This window comes from Brachyistius frenatus, unplaced genomic scaffold (genome assembly GCF_029030835.1).
Source record: "Brachyistius frenatus isolate BFR_SWC_R1_liver_20210118 unplaced genomic scaffold, ASM2903083v1 Contig_540, whole genome shotgun sequence".
Classification (NCBI taxonomy): Eukaryota; Metazoa; Chordata; class Actinopteri; family Embiotocidae; genus Brachyistius; species Brachyistius frenatus.
Window position 1 is genome coordinate 15,338 of NW_027211139.1, and position 20,887 is coordinate 36,224.

Sequence of the window (20,887 nt, forward strand, 5' to 3'; positions counted from 1 at the left end):
CACGACAGGGAGGCGGTCAGGTCCGAGGTCCGTAAGCATCACTGAAGTATGATCTCCGTTTCCATGGCAACACATGGTACCGTATTGTAATTTCAGTAAGCAAACCTTTTACCTTTTAGCAGAAAAACTGCTGTAGTAACATGTTGGTTCTGAATGTTGTATCATCAGAAAGTCTCACTATTTAGTTAGTTTGTTCTGTATTGTAGCTCTATGAATAAAGGTGGAGTCTCCAGGTGATGAATTTACCAAAAGAAGCTCTCCGTCTGAGACAGCCACAATATGAAACACAAAAACATGTGTCTTATATCTGCCAAACACTGGACACCATGGGGTTGGGAGCCAGGTTTAACTGCCATATTTTGTTTTGTCTGGTGTTTTTATCAGCATATGCAACTTTTGTTTTGCATTTTGTGAAGGAAAACATCCCCCATTTTGAGTCCACCTGTGAAACCCATTTTTATAGAATTCCTCTCTCTTACTAATACATTTTCAAAGTCAAATGCCAAGTTCCCCGACTTTCACAGACTCCAAAGCTGAAACTCCATGACCTTTAATGAACAAAAAAACAGCTTCCCTTGTGCTGAGCAGACAAGAAACGGTAACGTTTCTATTAGAAACAGGCAGACACACATGTCCCTGCGGTTGCGCTGATATTGAAAGAAATTAAATAAATGTCTAAATATTGGCTGCAGTTTTAATAAATAATCAAATTCCCAGATTTACCACTCTGGAAAAGAGTTTTTAAAATTCCCTGAAAGTGCCTGACCTGTGGGAACCCTGTTATAAGTCCTTCCACTCCATGAGATGAACTCATTAGAACGGCTCTTATCAGTGTTTTGGAGGCACTTAGCCTCATAATGAACTCAGTGTTATCAAGTCTTTATCAGGACTCACTGAGCTGCTCTCCTCACTCAGCAGCACAACCTGTCTGCTGCAGCTCTGTGAGCTACATGTGGGACTATGTGACAGACAAAGTCCCAACATAGTAACCGCAGATTCCTGAACAACTTCTGCATGGACGCTCAGGTTTCCTGCAGGGTGAGGCAGGTCGGCTGCAGATACACAGCTCTGACAGGAGGGGGCACTGCAGACTGCAGTAAAAACCTTACACTTAAACTCCATCAGCTCACGAGAGACATAATAATATAATAAATATAGACCTGCATGTACAGCACATTCTGTTATGTTTTTCAAAAGTTCATCTCAGGACCACATTGGTACTTCTTCAACCTGTGGTGTGAAGGAGTTGCAAGATAAACCCGAGGTGGTTAAAAAAAAAAAAAGGACATGAAAACAAAAAAATGTGTTGTTTCGTTGTAAGTCTCATGTTTGTGAGATACAAATTTCTCAAATAAAACAAGGAAAGAAATCACACCAGTAACAAGTGGCTGCAAATACACAGCAAAATGTTATGAGGACATGAAGGCAAACATGATGGCAGCAATCTTCTTGACTTTAAACTTTTGATATTGATATTGTATTTTCCTTTCACAGAAAATTCAGACATTTGACATGATGCTATGAAAAATAAAAGTAAAGTGCATGTCACTAAATCTGATTTCTTAAGAGACCCAGCAGATTTCTTTGACTGACTGTACTCAGGAGATCTTAGCCTTTGTGACACCTAATGACGTCTGCCGGTTCCACGGTGATGCGTCGTGGCCCAGCTGCATTTCAGCGGCTGGTTAACGTTGTTTCGTCTGGTCTGTTGACGTGCGACGTATGAACGTAGGCTCATTTTGTGTCTTTCAATCAAGTTTACTTCTCTCACGGCAATAAAAAAAAAAAAAAATCAAGTTTAAAAGTGAAAAAAATATGAACTGAGAATAAAATTATTTAGATTGCAAACAAACTTGTGTTCATTTTTTGTTCACAGATTTGGGAATTTTGCTTGTGAAAATATACAAAAACGTTGCATCGTAAAACGTTTGATTGTGAATCAGACCTTTATGGTTGCGAGTCACAAACAAAATGCAACCTTGGAGAAGCGGTGCAGTGAGCCGTGTTCAGTCACAGTAGGAAGAGATCTCGGTGTTCCAGATGACATCTGAGCTCATCGAGAATTACCTTTTTGAATTTTTGGCCACATAGTGAGATATTTATGCCATTTTGGACAACATGCTCTACCAAGACATTTTTAGGACATTTTGGATGACTATAGTAATGCAAGGCAAGGCAAGTTTATTTATACAGCACATTTCAACGACAAGGCAATTCAAAGTGCTTCATATAAAACTATTAACAGTATCAAAAGATTAGGCAAAAGAAAATGAAATTTAGAAATAATTAAAAACTGTGATTAAAACATTAAAATAAAAGATATAAAGCAAGCTAAAACTAGGATTAAAGTTACAGTGCAGTGTAAGACATAAAATACAAATAAAATGCAAGAAATTAATCAAGATCCTTAAATCTGGTTGAGTGAAATCCAGCAGCAAACAGAAAAGTCTTCAGTCTTGATTTGAAGCAGCTGAGAGTCTCAGCAGACCTGCAGCTTTCTGGACTTTGTTCCAGATATGTGGAACATAGAAACTGAATGCTGCGCCTTCTTCAGTTCTGACTCTGAGATCAGAAAGGAGGCCAGCAGACGACCTGAGGGGTCGGGATGGTTCAGAAGGTCGCAGCAGACCACTGATGTATTTTGGCCCTAAACCATTCAGTGCTTTATAAAACTACAGCAAGATTCAGTACATGTTTTATGATATTATTGATGAAATACTATAGTATGATGTTTTTATGACATATTGGAAAACATACAATAGTATAACTTTCTAGATGAAAGTTATACACATATATATTTATATATATAAAACCACAGTGGGGGCAAATGTCATTTCGACCCCTCAATGTTGATGTCATGGTTATGCCCTTCGCCGGTAGTGACCATATTTAGATGAGCTGGGGGAGGAGCCAGAGGTGGATCTGACCGATCTGATCGGAAACCTGACGATACTACGTCCCGTCCACCGATAGCTGTAACCTGACTGCACCACAGACCTGTCAATCAAACAGACACGCCCCCAAAACCAGGTCTTCTTGAATCTTCTTTTCTAATGAATGAGGGATTATTTTCAGATGGACCTCCAGAAAACTAAGAAGAAGGAGTGACTTTAGCTAACAACACCGAGATAACTGATGGACACATTTTATTCACTTTGGATTTGATGAGAGAAGTTGAATGGGAGTCTATGGAGCCGGAGGCTTTTTGGAGCCGACCTCTAGTGGCACTCGCTGGTATTGCAGCTGAAGACACTTCTGGATCAGAACCATCTTACAGACCTGAAGCTACGAACTCTTTTATATCCAGTCTGTGTTTTATATCCAGTCTGTGTTTTATATCCAGTCTGTGTTTTATATCCAGCCTGCCTAGTCAGCAGAGAGAGGCCGGGTCCTCTTCCTTGTAGACATGCTGGTCATCCTTTTCACTTTACTTCTCTCAGGGCTTAGACTTTGTAGGAGCCACCTCGTTAGCGGTTGCCGGGTAGTTTGGGGGCGCGGATGGCCTCTAGAAAACGCTGTCACTGGTCAGACTCACCTTTCTAGGAGGTAATCGCTGTGCAGGCAGGGCAGGAGTCAGCCTCAACCTGACGGCTCCAGCCGAGGGGGAAAAAACAACCCTGGTGTGGGTTGGCAGGAGCAGCTGATCCAAGACAGCTAGAAAAAACATTGTTGGACACCAGGTGACAGAACTCTAAGAAGAACCTTTCTCCAGGGAGGCTGAGAGAAAGGTGGAGATGAGCAATGGGGTTGTCAGAGCTTTTATACCAGCTCAGGCTGTGCAAGTGCTATCTTCTGATTGGTCGGTGAGTACAACGCTATGGCTGACATTATCTGAAGTATTTGTACTGCTCTTGAGCATTTCTGTTTCATGCAACTTTATACTTCCACTCCACTACAACTCAGAGGTAACATTGCACTCTATTACATGTGTCTGTCTTTAGTTGCTAGTTACTTCTAAGATTACAGTTTTTCATATCCTTTCTATTCAGTTAAAACCATTCAAATTTGGTGCTTTTGATTTTATTTTCTGATAAACTGAAGGATTTAATGTTCTTTTATAGGTTGAGAAACTTTCTACTTTTTAATGGTTTTGCTGTTTTCATGCCATTGTCTTGCTAAAACACGATAAGCACTCATTTGCATGCAAACCTGTGACATGAATTGTTGTCGTCTTGTGTATGTTTGTTGTATGTTTTTGTATTGTGTACTAACGCTGATTGTAAAGGTATTTAAAAAAAAATAAATGAAAGCAGACTACCAGGATGCTACTGACTCACTGTCAACCTCAGGGAGGCTGCGGCTCAGACGGTAGAGTGGGTTGAACACTAATCAGAAGGTTGGTGGTTCGATCCCCAGCTCCTCCTGTCCACGTGCCTAAGTGTCCTTGAGCAGGACACTGAACCCTAAGTTGCTCCTGATGGTGAACCATCGGTGTGTGAATGTTCTCCTGATGGCAGTACTTTGATATGATGATCTGTCTCATTAGTGTGTGAATGGAAAACCATGTTAAAGCGCTTTGAGACCGAAAGGTGATAAAGCGCTATACAAGTACAGACCATTTACTGTCACCCCCTAATGTACAATGTGGGCTTAGGAGTAACTTGCATTACCATTAAGAAATCAAATATAATGCACTGACATGAATAAACAATGACACTGATTTAGTCTTTCAACACTATAAAAAGAAGGAAAGATCAGACCGGCTTACTGAATTGTTATTTGGAGTCTTTCAGAAATCATAGAATTCTTCCACATCTGCAGCCACAATGTCAGTGATTTGTAAATCTTATTTATTGACTATTTTCTTTAAATAAAAGGTAGAAAAAGACGTCCGTGTGTAGACGTTAGGAATGTTTCTCTACTCTCCTTCATGCTGCAACAAGAAAAACACACAAAACAAGAACAAGTAGAGCTTTAAATCGAGGTTCAGAAGTTTAATTTATATACAGTATATTCATCAAGACACTATGACGTAGCAAAACAGCTGAGGTAAGTATTTATGTTTCTGTCCAGTACTAACAGCATTTATGGCCACTGAAGCCCCATTCAGACAGGATGTATTTCACCTTGGGAGGTAGGAGGATTTTAATCCATTCATATTCCTCTTGTTATTCAAGCCTGTGGTCTCGATTGTGCAGTTAATGTCCTGCTGGCCGGGAATCAAACCAGGGACTCTCTACCGGTGTGGTATGCTCCCTCAGCACCTTTTTTACTCACATTTTCTCAGCTGTGTGGAACCACCTTTAGTTTGAAAATGTTTTGCCAGTCTGACACATGTATGTTAACACCATACCACAGGTTAAAGGCCTATTTATGAGTCAATGCAACAGTAGAATGATATTAAAGCAGCCAGGAGACCTGCCTCCCTCTAAACTTCATTATGATGTGACGTCATCTACTGTCACCTACCAGGTTACAGGATTTTCCTGAAGTAAAATTAGATTAGTGGTTTATCAAAGACGACATCCTGCAACATGGCCTCAAAGTTTAAATTCCCATCCAGAAGATTAGTTAATTATTCATTTTCATGAACCTCCCATTGTTCCATTAGTATCATCTGACTGGGAATATAAAGATGTGGATTTCGTTTTTTCTCACGACATCTTTTAAATGCTGTTTGCAGAATAATAACAGTCATGAACTGTGTTTGAGTTTTCCTGCTCAGATCTCTGCAGTTATGGTGGTCTGCTGCAGTATCGTTTTCGACGGTGGAACCAGGTGGTTTTAAAAGTCAGACATGTTTAAAGGCTCAACGTAGCGGCTCCTTTAACTCTGACAGCAGATAAAACATCCCATAAGTGAATGTCAGCGGTGGATCAGCTTCCTCCTGCCGCTGACCCGCGTCCACAGGCTGCGAGCCGTCTGGGCGATGGTCCCGCTGCGGGGCAGGCGGAGGCTCCTCAGAGGCTCCCTGATACACGCCAGCACTCCCGGCTCCGCCGGCTGCCCCAGGTACTCATGGGAGATGTGGTTTATTCTCCTCAGCTGTTTGCTGTAGTAGTTCCTGAGGTCACAGAGCTCCTCAGCTGCCGTGTCAGAGATGATGGAGGCCTGGGATGGAGAGCCGGGCACCGTGGCGGTGGAGGGGGGCGAAGAGGGCCCACTCGCTGCTACGTCGGCACGGGGTTTCCTCCTCGCTCTCTGAGGGGTGGTGGATTTACGTTTGGAGCAAGCTTTAACTGGATGTGATGGTGTTTTCTGGCCGTTACTGATACCCCAGTTATCTTCTGTGTTGATTTCAACATCCACCTCAACGACATGTTGGGCCACGATGCTCCCCCTCTTCTCCTCCTCCTCCTCCTCCTCCTCCTCCACACATCTGTCTGCCGGCTGGTTCTTTGCTCCGTCTGTCTGTCTGTCTGTGTCGCTGACGGGCTTCACGTCTCTTTTTCTGCTCAGGTTCCTCTGTTGCTTTAATAGTTTCTGTTTGGATTGTGGAGGACAGCTGTTCTCCAGGACAATGGGGTCGAAGGTCATGTGCACCTCCTCTTCATTGGCTCTAACAGCTGATGTTTCCTGTAACCATTAAATAAAGTATTAGTGAACAGCAGTGAAGCATTAAATCATCATCCTGGGATAAGTCGGAGGATGTGCACAGAGTCCAAACTGGGATCAGTAAGCTTCTAAAGCAACATGTGGCTAAAGTAGACGCAGCCTCAGAGTGTAACCGACCTCTACATGCAGTCAGTGGGAATAAATCCACCATGTTAACAGTGTGATGAAATGTTAGTGATAGTTGTAGCATGCTCCTGATTGGGAACTCTGGCACCAGAGACTGTAGGTGAAAGGCTATGCTCAAATTTTACAACCCCGTTTCCAAAAAAGTTGGGACGCTGTGTAAAATGTAAATAAAAACAGAATGCAATGATTTGCAAATAGACCAAAGACAACATATCAAATATTGAAACTGAGAAATTCTATTGTTTTATCAAAAATGTGTGTTCTTTTTTAATTTGTTGGTAGCAACACGTCTCAATAAAGTTGTGACAGGGTCAACAAGACTGGAAAAGTTGTGTAAAGATAACAAAAAAAACACCTGGTGGAACCATCTAAACACTAACTAGGTTACCATGGCAACAGATCAGTAACGTGACTGGCTATAAAAAATGTGATTTCAGAGAGGCAGAGTCTCTCAGCAGTGAAGATGGGGAGAGGTTCACCACTGTGAAAGACTGTGTTGGAAAATAGTTCAACAATCTAAGAATAATGTTCCTCAACGTAAAACTACAAAGAATTAGTGGATTTCATCGTCTACGGTTCATAATATCATTAAAAGATTCAGAGAATCTGGAGAAATCTCTGAACACAAGGGACAAGGCTGGAAACCAATATTGGATGGTGGTGATCTTCGGGCCCTCAGGCAGCACTGCATTAAAAACACACTATTCTGGAGTGGAAATCACTGCATGGGCTCAGGAACACTTGTGAAAACCATCGTCTGTGAACACAGTTCATCGCTGCATGGAGCGATGCAACAAGGGAGATCCTGAACGTGTTGCTGACATCAAATTCAAAATGAGCATATATTTTTAATAAAACAATAAAATTTCTCCATTTCATATGTCGTCTTTGCTCTATTTTCAAATATGGGTTCATGCGACTTGCAAATCAGTTCATTTTTAATGTTCCTTTTCCATCATGGTTCAATAATAATTTTAATGTCATGAAAAGTCATGAAGTTAAATCTGTTTATATTTAAAAACATGATACCATTTTTATTATCTTACAAATTACAAAGTTGTTTTTTTTAAATGAAATGAACTGGATTCAATCCATCATCCTCCAACACTCGGCATGAAGTTAAAGTGAGGACAGCGCCATGGCAACAGAGTCAGAAGTGAAGAAGAGAAAGGAATGATGGACTGTACTTTGTCAGCTTGTCCTCTGGGTGGGGTGGGGGGACTAGGGACGCTCTGTCTTGGTTTTCTTGGACACGGTGGCGTCTCCAGTGCTCTGACCTGACCTCTTTGCCTCTTTGGATTTTCCCTGGCCACTCGCAGCTTTTACCTGCAGGTCATTAACAACAGTCTCAACCTGAGAGGCTGCACACCTACATGGAGCGGACGAGGGGACACTAGAGGACAGGACACGGGACACGCAAGGCACACGGGACTGGAACGGACATGATAGCATCTGTTATGTCTCCATGTCAGCTCATGATGGAGATCCCGGAATTCCTCTGAGATGGCTGAAGGTCTCTGCATCGGTCAGTATTATATTCAGGGCAGGTTTCACCTAAAAGTCGCTGTTTTCTGCAAAATTCAGTCCCTCCAGGAAATCACCATCTTGCTATCGCAACAATGAATGCATATTCAAGCAAACTCCACAATATTTGTGGGAGCTTTAAGGAGTATTAACAACATAAAGTAAATCTTTTCAGACAAAACAGTCTTTATTACCTAAAATAACTCCTCATTTAATCAGAAAGTCTCTGCTCCTGTTTTCATCTCCAAATAAAACTCTGTTCACCAGAGGAACAGGAACAAGAGGAGAAACAGGAAGTGAAATGTGGTCTTCACATTAAAATGATGTAAAATCATATTTAAGTCATTAATTTTTTTTTTTTTTTTTTAAATGTCTTGAGCTGTAATCCTTTTTTATTCCTGCAATTTTATGCAAAAAAAACCTCTCTTAAAACTCCACAAATTGCATTGATTTCTTTTTTTAAATGTGCCGCAAAATCAAACATTTTTGTTCGCAACAATCACAAAAAAAAACCTCTGGAGGGACTGAATATTATTAAATGAATCATTATGAACTGTTCTGCTGTAACATATAGGATTCCAATTATTATATAAAAGCATAAATCCTTCAGTTTGATTCGCTGGAAGCAGCTAATGTTTCATCCTCATATACATTTTCAGTCTAAAACTCATTTTCAAAATGATATTCTCAACATACTTTAAGGTAACAGCAGTGAAATCTACAGGAACTACAAAGATTTAATCTAATATTAATTCAGTTAGATGACTAATGATCAGAATCAGCAGCTGTGTGGTGGTGAGATGAAGATGATTGTTCTTTAACAGATTTAAAACCTTTGAAACATGAACACACAGATTCAGTCATCACTGTGGACAAACTGCATTAGCTTCAGTTCAGCTTTCACTTACCTCTGGATATATGAGACATTTACAAAATGTGCGACAACATTTTAAAGTGACTGTGAGGAAAGACACATCAGCCACACAGTGGAAGAAGAAGAAACTGGTTAGAGACTTCACAAAGAGAACACAGGGTTGGAAGAAACATCCAATTAATACACAAACACAGGAGATAAAAAGTGAATGTTTGGTGGAGCATGATGGAGAAGAGCCCGACATCTGCTGGAGCCTCTGCCTGTTTTTAACCTGTTCTTTGTGTCACAGATAAATTACATCAGTGATCGTCTGGTGGTCGATACGATCACAGAACCTCAGCTGGTGCAGAAGAACATCAGGTCCACTTATTGAAATCAGAGACCACCGACACCATTAATGATCGCTGTCAGAACATTGTAGTGAGCCTGGTTGTGCACCATTACTCTCCCAAGGATTTCATTCTTGGATAATGCTGACTCCAAAAATAAACAAACAACAACAAAAACAGTGAGTGCTTTAAAACTCCAGAATCAATCGGACTCTTTTTCACATCACTGAACTAAACTATTCTTAAAGCTGGCTCAAATATTTCTGCAACTTCAAAGTCTTTGTTTCTTCAGCAGCTGCTTCACTAGAAAGCAGGTTTAGTCTCATCGATTAATAAATGATCTGTCCAGATATTGTGGGTAAAACTTTTATTAACAACTATCTGCAAACTATTTGAACCAGCGCAGATGCTAAATTTACATTGTTCTGTTTTACACAGATAAAGTCTGGACAACATGACGACATGTGGTGTCTATTTTTTCAGCAGTTCGGTATGTTTAACGCTCTAAAGTTTCAGACCAAACTAAACGTGACACAAAAGTTTGCTGTTTAAACTACGAGATTAAAATCAGTCCGTCTAGGAAATCGTGATTTTGCGATTACAATAATTCAAGAAAACGGCAATATTTACAGATGGTTGCAATAAAAAAAAAAAAAAGATTCTGCAAAAAATGTCTTCATCAGAATCTGAGCTGAAAGTATTAACAACAAACAGTAAATATTTTTCAAATAAAACTCACTTTATTACCAACAATAACTCCTCATTTAATCAGAAAGTCTCTGCTCCTGTTTTCATCTCCAAATAAAACTCTGTTCACCGGAGGAACCGGAACAAGAGGAGAAACAGGAAGTGAAATGTGTCCTTCACATTAAAATGATGTGATTAAATGTTTGTGATCAAAGGAAGTGATTCCATATTACTGGATGTTAAATGAGTTTTCTCCACACGTCCAGTTGTCAGAGACGTCTCTTTGTTTGTTTCATCCAGCAGGTCTATGTGTTGAATGAACATGAATTAAACAGCATCTAAAGCTCTTATTTTGAAAGGCTGATGTCGTCCTTGTTTCTATATTCCAGTCACAGACGGTCTGTTCTGGAAACATACGCAGCTTTTAGGACCTTTTAGGACCTTTGAGGAGCTTTTATCTCCACGGTTCTCTAAGTTCAATAAATACATTGAAAACATTACAACTAAAATATTTCTGTGATGTGCAGCAGGATTATTATCACAGGAAGTGATTACACATTTATTATTCTATCAGGTAGTGCTTAAAAAACTGCAAATTAGATCGACATTTTTGAGAAAGTCCGCTGCAAAATCAAACATTTTTGTTCGCAACAATCACAAGAAAACTCACCAAAAACCTGGAGGGACTGATAAATCAAATTAATTCTTCATTTAAAAATATTTTCTAGAGAGATTTCAGAAATACCAGAAGTAAAACCCTCAACACTGTTGGAAAATAATCTAATGTTCATATTACTCTGCCTGAACTGAGGAGAGGCTTTTAAAACTCATACTTTACCAAACTGTGTGATTTTAATATTAAGAGGACATAAGAGAGAGCACCAGAGAAGTTTAAAGTGGCTGCTGATAGAGGAGGGAGAAATGTAGTGTTTGGTGAAGTTGAGTTTTGAACAGCTTGTCCATAATGACATATATCAACATCACGGGCTCAGAGGGACGTGTGTTTGACGGGTTCATGCCATGTTTATATAGAAAAGGTGTACTCACCCCAGCAGCTCCGGGCTCTGCAGGCCTCAACGTCATGTTCAGTGTGTGAGTCGGGCTCTTGAGCAGCGGAGCTCTGCGGCCCAGCTTCATGTAGAAGTAGGTGGTGTAAGGAGTGAAGCTGAAGTCCTCTCTGAGGTCAACACACACCGGCCAGAACAGGACAACAGGAAGAATTAACTATCTGCTGCAGACGGTCTGAAATGACCCAGCTGTGCTCTCATCAACATCTGGATCAACAGGTCGACTAGTTGCCCAGAAATGTGGTTTCTAACTAAAACTGTGGCTGTTAGGATTTGATGATTGAGCTAAAATTACAATCTTGATGAATAAATAATTAATCCATCAGCCTTTGAACACAAGTCACGCTGCCATTGGTGAACAACTAACCATTAATGCAGCCAGGGTTCCCACTCCGAGTTAAAGGTCATACTCACTGACTAAAGAGCTGAAGCTCCACGACCTCTAACCAACAGACCAACCGGCTGCCGTGCCAGAAACAGACATTATTTTATTCCCATCAATTACACCTCTGAACTCTGCGCAATGCAAAGATTATTTTAAATGGGAACATTAAGAAGCCAGCATGCTTCTTACTGTTGGTGTGGCTGTGAAGGGCTCCCTCTTCTATTTTTAATGGATCTACAGTAGTTTTACAAACTTTACGTTCACCTTTTCTAGCGTCTACTTTATCCTCCAGTCTCTGAAGTCATTATTTCTGAAGCCAAATCTCTTGAAATCTACATTTTCCTGCACGTTTGCCTTCCTGAGCAGCTTCAAGAAAAGGAACATCTTTACTGTGAAAGAAGATAAAACCACTCAGGCAGTACAGGTAAATAACTTGATAAAAAAAAGACTACGAGGGAAAACATTATATTTGGATGAATAGCACCTAAAATTGAATCATGCAAACAACATTCTCTGATATAATTGGGCCCAAAAAACTATCAAATCCCTCAACTTTCCCTGTCTGGAAAAGAGTTTTTGAAATTCCCAGATCTGTGGGAACCTGTTCAGCAGTCATGTTGGTGGTAAAAACTAAACAAAGATCAACATGTCTCATCAGATAAATGAGAAAAAAACTGCAAATCAAAGTACGTTATCTCTTAACAATGCTAACTCAGAACTTTAAAAGGATCATCAGTGAGTGAATGTGAAGCGTAGTGACCTGAGGGATCATCAGTGAGTGAATGTGAAGCGTAGTGACCTGAGGGATCATCAGTGAGTGAATGTGAAGCGTAGTGACCTGAGGGATCATCAGTGAGTGAATGTGAAGCGTAGTGACCTGAGGGATCATCAGTGAGTGAATGTGAAGCGTAGTGACCTGAGGGATCATCAGTGAGTGAATGTGAAGCGTAGTGACCTGAGGGATCATCAGTGAGTGGATGTGAAGCGTAGTGACCTGAGGGATCATCAGTGAGTGGATGTGAAGCGTAGTGACCTGAGGGATCATCAGTGAGTGAATGTGAAGCGTAGTGACCTGAGGGATCATCAGTGAGTGAATGTGAAGCGTAGTGACCTGAGGGATCATCAGTGAGTGAATGTGAAGCGTAGTGACCTGAGGGATCATCAGTGAGTGAATGTGAAGCGTAGTGACCTGAGGGATCATCAGTGAGTGAATGTGAAGCGTAGTGACCTGAGGGATCATCAGTGAGTGAATGTGAAGCGTAGTGACCTGAGGGATCATCAGTGAGTGAATGTGAAGCGTAGTGACCTGAGGGATCATCAGTGAGTGAATGTGAAGCGTAGTGACCTGAGGGATCATCAGTGAGTGAATGTGAAGCGTAGTGACCTGAGGGATCATCAGTGAGTGAATGTGAAGCGTAGTGACCTGAGGGATCATCAGTGAGTGAATGTGAAGCGTAGTGACCTGAGGTATCATCAGTGAGTGAATGTGAAGCGTAGTGACCTGAGGGATCATCAGTGAGTGAATGTGAAGCGTAGTGACCTGAGGGATCATCAGTGAGTGAATGTGAAGCGTAGTGACCTGAGGTATCATCAGTGAGTGAATGTGAAGCGTAGTGACCTGAGGGATCATCAGTGAGTGAATGTGAAGCGTAGTGACCTGAGGGATCATCAGTGAGTGAATGTGAAGCGTAGTGACCTGAGGTATCCCTGCAGCAGCAGGCGGACGATCACAGCTTCAGCCTGCGGCCGGGACAGAGTGGTGGTCTGGATCATCTTCCTGCGCTTGGCCGGTCCTTTCCCCGTCCACGCCTCCACCAGCTTCAGCGGCGTCAGCTTCTCCTCCATGGACGCTGCTAGCTCCAGGATCTGCACCACCTGCCGGGCATGCTGGGTAATGTCCACGGTGGTGTAGTCTGGAGAGGTGGAGGTCAGGTGGTTGATATCTCACTTCCACGCAGCCACGACTTTTAGTCAAACACATCACATACGCACCTTTAGCGTGGCGGCAGGTGTCACACGTCTGGCTGCAGCCCTCGTCGTCCCACACCTCGTCAAAGTGAACCGCCATGAGAGAGCGCCGACACCTTCACACAGCAGACATGAGACCTAAAGAGGCGTTCAGGCGGCTCTGTGTGAGGCGTTCAGGCGGCTCAGTGCGCCGCTGAGACGGTCTCTGTCACCGTTACCTGTCTACGTTCTGGCAGTACTCCACCATCTGCAGCAGCTTCTGTTGACCAACGTTCTCCATCACCACCATGGTGCTGATCCGGAAGATGTCAGCGAAGCCGAAGTAGACGATGCAGTCTGCTGGACGGTCGTCTCTGCCTGGACACACGGGACGGACGGAGGGAATCACAGTTACTGCAACAAACAGCTGTTATATAGACGGAGCTGTATTACTCTTCGTGCTCATGCTTGATGAAGATAAAAACTCGTGTACCTGCGCGTCCGCTCTCTTGGTAGTAGTTCTCGATGGACTTGCTGATGGTGTGGTGGATGACAAACCTGACGTCAGGCTTGTCGATGCCCATCCCGAACGCCACCGTGGCAACGACCACCTGGAGGACAACACAAGCACTGACTGGCACATGTTCACATGACTCCTGCAGCACTGATTATCAGCCTTCAATTATTTATACAAAGAAGTTGTTTCGGTAGTTAAAACCTACTGTTTACAATGAAATCATTTGACAAAAATGATTCCGTTCATGAATATAACGAATGCTTGATGGAAAATATTTGCTTGATTTGGATTCTTAAATTTGAGGATTGTCTGGTTTTATCTCGCGATATAATTTCAGAAATCTCCGTCTGTCTGTCCTTCTAATATCTTCACAACCGTTCGTCCTTCCTGCTTCAAACCGTGTGTGTTGCTGGGGACCCGGGATTGTGCCTCTTGTGCGATTTGGACACGCAACACGTTCGATATTAATTCATTTTCATAAAAAGGCGACTGCAAAACGCGCGAGAAAAGAGCAAACCTGGCAGCCTGCTTGGATGGGTTGCCAGGTTTGACGCAGACTCCACCTACACCCTGCAGGGACCACAGAGCAGAGCCGAGCGCTTTCCAAGTGTCTCCACAGCGAGCTCTTCTCAGGAAACTGGATCTGACTTACTGTTAAAACACTTCAGAGAAGCGGCCGTGCTTTCACTTTACATTTCACATAAGCCGAAGGAAAAAACGACCGTCGTGATGAAGTCGAGCGAAGAGCTGCATTATTGTGCATGTTGACGTCCTGTGAGAACCATGAACATCAGGAAATGTACTTCAAGTTCCACCACTTGAAAATTATATTTTCTCCATTAGGTGACATTTTACTTTCCTTTAATTAGCTAATATTAACATTAGAGCCTCCATCTCCTCAATTACATGATACTAATTGTATCATTAAAATTTAAAATGAAAATGTCTGGTGAAGACGAGACGAGACAAGACAAGACAAGACAAGACAAGACAAGATAAAATAAGGCCTTATTAATCCCTTATAACTTAGTCGTCACAGCAGCACAGAAAAACAGTTAGGAAAAACAAAAAAAAAGGGAAGCACACAAAGAAAAAAATTACAAAACATGCACATGATAAAATTAGGATAAATAAAACATGATCTTGTTTAGAAAAGTAAAAAAAAGTACCATTATAAAATGAATATTTGTGGGTTTCTGGGATTGACACTTGAAGATATCACCTTCACCTCAGAATAAACCTTTTTATAAGGTTAATCTTTTATTTTTTTTAAAGTCAGATTTTGATCATAATCAAAAATAGTGATTATTGACCAATAAATTAAATCTCGACCCGGTGCTTCTAGAAACCTCCAGCAGAACGAGTGTGTGTGTGTGTGTGTGTGTGTGTGTGTGTGTGTGTGTGTGTGTGTGTGTGTGTGTGTGTGTGTGTGTGTATGTGTGTGTGTTTTAAACAGAGTACCTGGATTTTGTTGTTGGTCCACTTGCGGTGAACGCGGGACTTGTCTGCAGGGTCCATGTTGCCGTGGTACGGATACGCCAGGACGTCGCTCTTCTGGAGTTCAGACGACACCGACTCTGCATCCTTCTGAGAGAACACATACACGATGCCTGTGGAACACACACACACACACACACACACACACACACACACACACACACACACACACACACACACACACACACCCCAGGGATGAAGCAGGTAGATAGAAACATCTCTCCAGGCATATGGACGAGTCCTGCTTGCAGGGTTCGGTGTGATCCAGCCGTCCTGCCGGTCCCGGTACCTGACTGGTCCTTGTATCTGCTCTTGATCAGAGAGATGATGTCACTGATTGATGCATCGTTGTCAGAAGCTTTGATACGAACCTGAGGAAAACAAATGTTGGAAGTTTGATTAATTATGCAGAGAGGTCGTATTTACACTTCAGAGCTTCTTAAGTTTCTCCTTCAAGTTACAAACTGTCTTTAACTTTTACATTTCATGAACTGGGATGATATTATATCCTGTCTCAGTCACTGAACCTCCTGGTATTCATCAATCTGCCTTTTATTAATGCACTGCTCTCAAATAAAACGAAGCAATGTTGTTCTATAAAGAGCCTCACGGCCTCTCGGTGTGTTGGTGTTTTCTTTTCCTGTTAAATGATGGGATGGCAGGTGAGAGCAGGTGTTGTTGTCGTTATTACACAGTTTGACCTCATGGTGTTGCTGTTCTCGCTGTTATTATGAATGAAAGCAGACTCAATGAAGCAGCAGCCTGTTTCTGATGAGCATCACATTAGTGCAGAACCTGATGCAGGTTTAGTTCTGCGGCCATTTTCTTTAATATTGGAGCACTTTGATGACGACATCTCTGCAGATATTAGACCACTGGTGAATGTTTACATTTTGCAAAATAAAGGACAAAACTATGTATTCCTTGTAGTTTTCTCTGCTGTATTGAAAATGTACCTAACCACGAATTTTGTGTAACTTTAATTGAGATTAATCTTAAATGAAGACAGAAGAGGAATCAACACAAGCAATTTGTTGTAAAGTGTGACAAGAAAAAAAAACTTTAATGTTCCTGTTTCAAAGCTGGTCCAGAGGATTTGAATGCTCAGTCAGTTGTGCAGCTGTGTGTGTGTGTGTGTGTGTGTGTGTGTGTGTGTGTGTGTGTGTGTGTGTGTGTGTGCGTGCGTGCGTGCGTGCGTGCGTGCGTGCGTGCGTGCGTGCGTGTGTGTGTGTGGTATCTATGGTTACCTCATAGTAGAGATTAGTTCGGTTGAAGGAGGCTGTGAGTGTGATTGGCTGCGGGACACACAGGATCTTCTCGCAGTCCTTGAGGACGCTGCTGGTTGCCGTGGCAGTGAGGCCGAGCAGGGGCACTTTGGGGAACTGCCTCTTCAGGATGCCCAGCAGCTTGTAGTCTACACAGGATACACATAAATAATACAGCACATCGATGTGATAACGGTGTAAAGCCAGCTTGTTTTCTTTTGGTGTTGCTGGTTGTTGGACGTCCTCACCCGGTCTGAAGTCGTGACCCCACTGGCTGCAGCAGTGCACCTCATCCACAGCTATACGACTCAGCAGATTAGCGTTGTAAGATTTGTCCAGACGAGACATCAGCAGCTTGCTCTTGGCGATCTTCTCCGGAGTCACGTACACCAGCTTGAAAGGAGCCTTCGGATCCGTCATTCCAGTCATGACCATCTTCGCGTGCTCCTGTGAACACGGCAACACGCCTCGTTAACATACAACACGCCCCGTTAACATACAACACGCCTCGTTAACATACAACACGCCCCGTTAACATACAACACGCCTCGTTAACATACAACACGCCCCGTTAACATACAACACGCCTCGTTAACATACAACACGCCTCGTTAACATACAAGACGCCTCGTTAACATACAGCACGCCAGTTAACATACAGCACGCTTCGTTAACATACAACACGCCTCGTTAACATACAACACGCTTCGTTAACATACAACACGCCTCGTTAACATACAACACGCCTCGTTAACATACAACACGCCTCGTTAACATACAACACGCTTCGTTAACATACAACACGCCTCGTTAACATACAACACGCCTCGTTAACATGCAACACGCCTCGTTAACATGCAACACGCTTCGTTAACATACAACACGCCTCGTTAACATACAACACGCCACGTTTATATACAACACGCCTCGTTAACATACAACACGCCTCGTTAACATACAACACGCCTCGTTAACATGCAACACGCCTCGTTAACATGCAACACGCTTCGTTAACATACAACACGCCTCGTTAACATACAACACGCCACGTTTATATACAACACGCCGCTCTCGTCCACGCGACGCTACAACAGCGGTGCACTGAAGGGATTTAAGGCCTCATGAAGTCGCTATCCTGTTAACAATAAGAGAAAGAAGCATCAACCCTGAATAAAGAGTAACAGGTGCACATAAACATGATGGTTAGTGACCATATGTTATTAAAAGAGCTCAGACTGACAGATGGTTGAATAGAGGCTGTAAATCTAATTCTGAGCCATTTCATCCATCTAACACTTTATTCATCAGAGTAAAACGTGACATAAGTGAAGTCTGGTGTCATAGCCTCATGTGACCCCGTTAGAAACTAAGAGCCAGACGTTGGGCTGCCTGTCGGTTACAAACCTTTGACTTCAGTACCGCTTCCTGAACAATCCTTTATTCAACACCAATTTTATGAAACAAAAATAAAAGTCTGTTACACATTACAGTGTAAATCTTCAGTTTTCAACACTTCACATTCAAACTATCTACAGACACTTTAATTAATTTGAGTAATTGTTGAAGCTTTTATTTTGAAGGCGGTGAGTCTCCAGATATGGGTATGCAGGCATAAGACAGGCAGACACCAGGAGGAGTTCATGGTTTTGTACCACGGCAGGAGAGGCAGCGGACGTGTTGTTTTGTTTCTTTGTTTGTTTGCTTGCTTGAAATGATCAAATAAATCTTCTGAAACGTTATGTTTGCCTCATGGATTTATTTCCCGTCTAAGATTCGTTCCTTGGTGCCTCGGTGGCCGCTTGAATTTGAGCTTTGATTTATTCGTTTTTTTGTGGTTGAGCTTGAGGACAAATCGTCGCCTGACAAAGAAGATAATAAGTTTTTAAACTGTAGGCTTTGCCAAGTTATTCCAGTATGCGGTGGTGTTCACACTGTGTGCTGCGCTGCGAGCATCATGCAGCTCGCAGGCAGGAAGAACTTGAAGAGATTGTTTAAATGCTGCAGCTTCATGAATCTGACACTAAAAACAATCAACTTCAGGCTTTCATCTTCTCTTTTTAAACGAGGATTTTCCTGATCGGTTTGTTTCGATGCAGCTGAATCGTCATCATTTAGAACTGAGATTGCGTTTTTAACATGATTCCTGAAACGACTGTTACCTTGCTGCTGGAGGCGTTGAGCATGACTGCTGCCACGTCGATGGACTTCAGGTACATGATCTGGTCCTCCATCAGGGACACCAGCGGAGTGACCACCAGAGTGAAACCTGACACCATCACAGAAGGGTTAAAGCGTGGAGAAGACACAGATGTATGTATCAGGCTGCGAGGGCGGTCTGAGAGCGATAAACGGCGTGCGGACCGTCGGAGCAGACGGCGGGCAGCTGGTAGCACAGACTCTTCCCTCGTCCGGTGGGCATCACCAGGAACAGGTCGCGGCCGGTCAGCGTCAGGTTGATCGCTCTCAGCTGCAGCGGTCTGAACTCGGAGAGATGGAACGAGTCCTTCAGGTGCTGCTCCACCTCTCCGGACCAGGAAAAATCTAGCGAGTACGAGGAGATCAACAAGTGAACACGAGGCGCTGCTACAGACATACGAGGTATTGAGTTGCTGTTTGTTTTTACTGTAAGAAGGAGTGGTGTCTGTCCGGTACCTGAGCCGTCGTAGCGCTGCGTCTCCTGCTCGCTCATCACCGGTTCAGCCCCGGATGACTTGGAGGAGGATGAGGAGGACGAAGGCCGTGCAGTGTCGCAGGCCTCCTCCAGCAGCTGCAGCAGCGCATTCTTCCGAGAAGTGAGCTCGGCCTGCTTCTGCAGGAGCTCCGAGATCTGCAGCTCCACCAACTCCAGCTCCGACTCCAGCGAGTCCAGCTCCGCCTGCACGTCTGCACACCGACACCGGGAATGAAAAGCAGCTCTCCGCTGTGTTTTGGGTCTGTTTGGTCTGACGGACACTTCTGTGTTCAAAACTTCTTCCATGTCACCATCCCTGAGGCCGCGGAGCTCCAGGAACCACTCTGAACTTTAAAAGTGGTTTTAGACCTTTTTCCTGATCCACAACTCGTCTCAGTGTCATCGGAGTTTGATGGAGGACTTCTCAGATTTCACGTTTGGTTTTCATCTCGACATGAAAGTGTGAATCCATTTTATGTCTCATCAACTGAGATGGATTATTGACGCAAACAACATCACAATGTAAAGAAGCACAGCAAACTAAGTACTTCTGTAAATCAGTGATTTCAGTTATTGACTTTTAAATCATTTGCATGAACTGTAGAAGCATGTTTGTGCTTCTTCGTTACGGGTTTCTGACCGTAGACTAAAAATGTCAGTTTTATTTATCTAAACTGAAATCTACAGCGCAGTAAAGTCTGCCGACACGACAAGGGTCTGAATATTAAAAAACGCTGATCTTAATAATGTTCCACTAAGTTTGGAATTTCTTTTGAACATTTTTCACATGATGAGAGTCTGAGATTGGAAAGTTCACTTTGATAAGACATTTTCTTATGAAACGATTTCAGCAGTCAGTATTAAAACATGTACGATAGCCTGAAGCTGTGACATCACCAGCAGACATTAATCCCAGGATGAAGTCATGAATCAGGGCAGTGACAGACGAAGATAACATGCAGCAGATGACTGTCAGGTCTCACACCGGGGAGTCCTGTGAGGATCACACCTCCACAGTAATGACCTCCTTCCTTGTGTTTACGCACGCACGCACGCACGCGCGCACACACACACACACACTCACTCACACACACACACACACACACACACACCCTCTGGAGCTGCAGACATGATGTCAACATCCTCACAGACAGAAAACAACTGCAGGATTTATATCTCAGCACTGTTGTGCACTAATTTGGCTTTTGATGAGACTTTAATTACTTCTTGTGGAAATAAAAGTCAAATAAAAACGCGATTTGTTCCTTGAGTGAAATACTCACCATTAGATCCGCCGACGTCCATATTTCTCAGATGATCTTCACAGATTTCCATGTAAATCTCTGTATGACAGAAAAAAACAAAGTGATGTTATCTTTTGTATTTGAATTTGACAGAAGAAGTGTTCTTCTGTTCAGTCTCATGTATTATTATACAGATAAT

At 42.7% G+C, this 20,887-nt stretch overlaps 1 protein-coding gene across 2 annotated transcripts; it reads right to left on the reverse strand.

Annotated features, from left to right (window-relative positions):
* Positions 1 to 4,919: 4,919 nt before the first annotated feature.
* Positions 4,920 to 20,782, reverse strand: recql (RecQ helicase-like). 2 transcript variants are annotated; one of them, XM_069688189.1, is made up of 15 exons: positions 20,728 to 20,782; positions 19,426 to 19,656; positions 19,135 to 19,314; positions 18,933 to 19,039; positions 17,022 to 17,220; positions 16,756 to 16,922; positions 15,798 to 15,879; positions 15,473 to 15,621; positions 13,988 to 14,105; positions 13,734 to 13,872; positions 13,540 to 13,631; positions 13,244 to 13,460; positions 11,143 to 11,272; positions 7,869 to 8,007; positions 6,426 to 6,516 (listed from the first exon to the last, which is right to left on the reverse strand). In XM_069688189.1, the coding sequence occupies exons 1-14, from the start codon at positions 20,777 to 20,779 to the stop codon at positions 7,903 to 7,905; spliced, it is 1,968 nt and encodes a 655-aa protein (XP_069544290.1). In that variant the 5' UTR covers positions 20,780 to 20,782; the 3' UTR covers positions 6,426 to 6,516; positions 7,869 to 7,902. The 2 variants fall into 2 exon arrangements, with proteins under 2 accessions (XP_069544289.1, XP_069544290.1); XM_069688188.1 differs by lacking the exon at positions 7,869 to 8,007 and having other exon boundaries at positions 4,920 to 6,516.
* Between the last annotated feature and the right edge of the window lie 105 nt (positions 20,783 to 20,887).

Coding starts and splice junctions, on each gene's coding strand:
- recql (XM_069688188.1), bottom strand. CDS start 20,779: ATGGAAATCTGTGAAGATCATCTGAGAAATATGGACGTCGGCGGATCT. Junction 17,221..18,932: donor TCAACGCCTCCAGCAGCAAG/GTAACAGTCGTT, acceptor CCGTGTTCACAG/GAGCACGCGAAGATGGTCAT. Junction 6,517..11,142: donor CAGAGCCCGGAGCTGCTGGG/GTGAGTACACCT, acceptor TAATGGTTACAG/GAAACATCAGCTGTTAGAGC.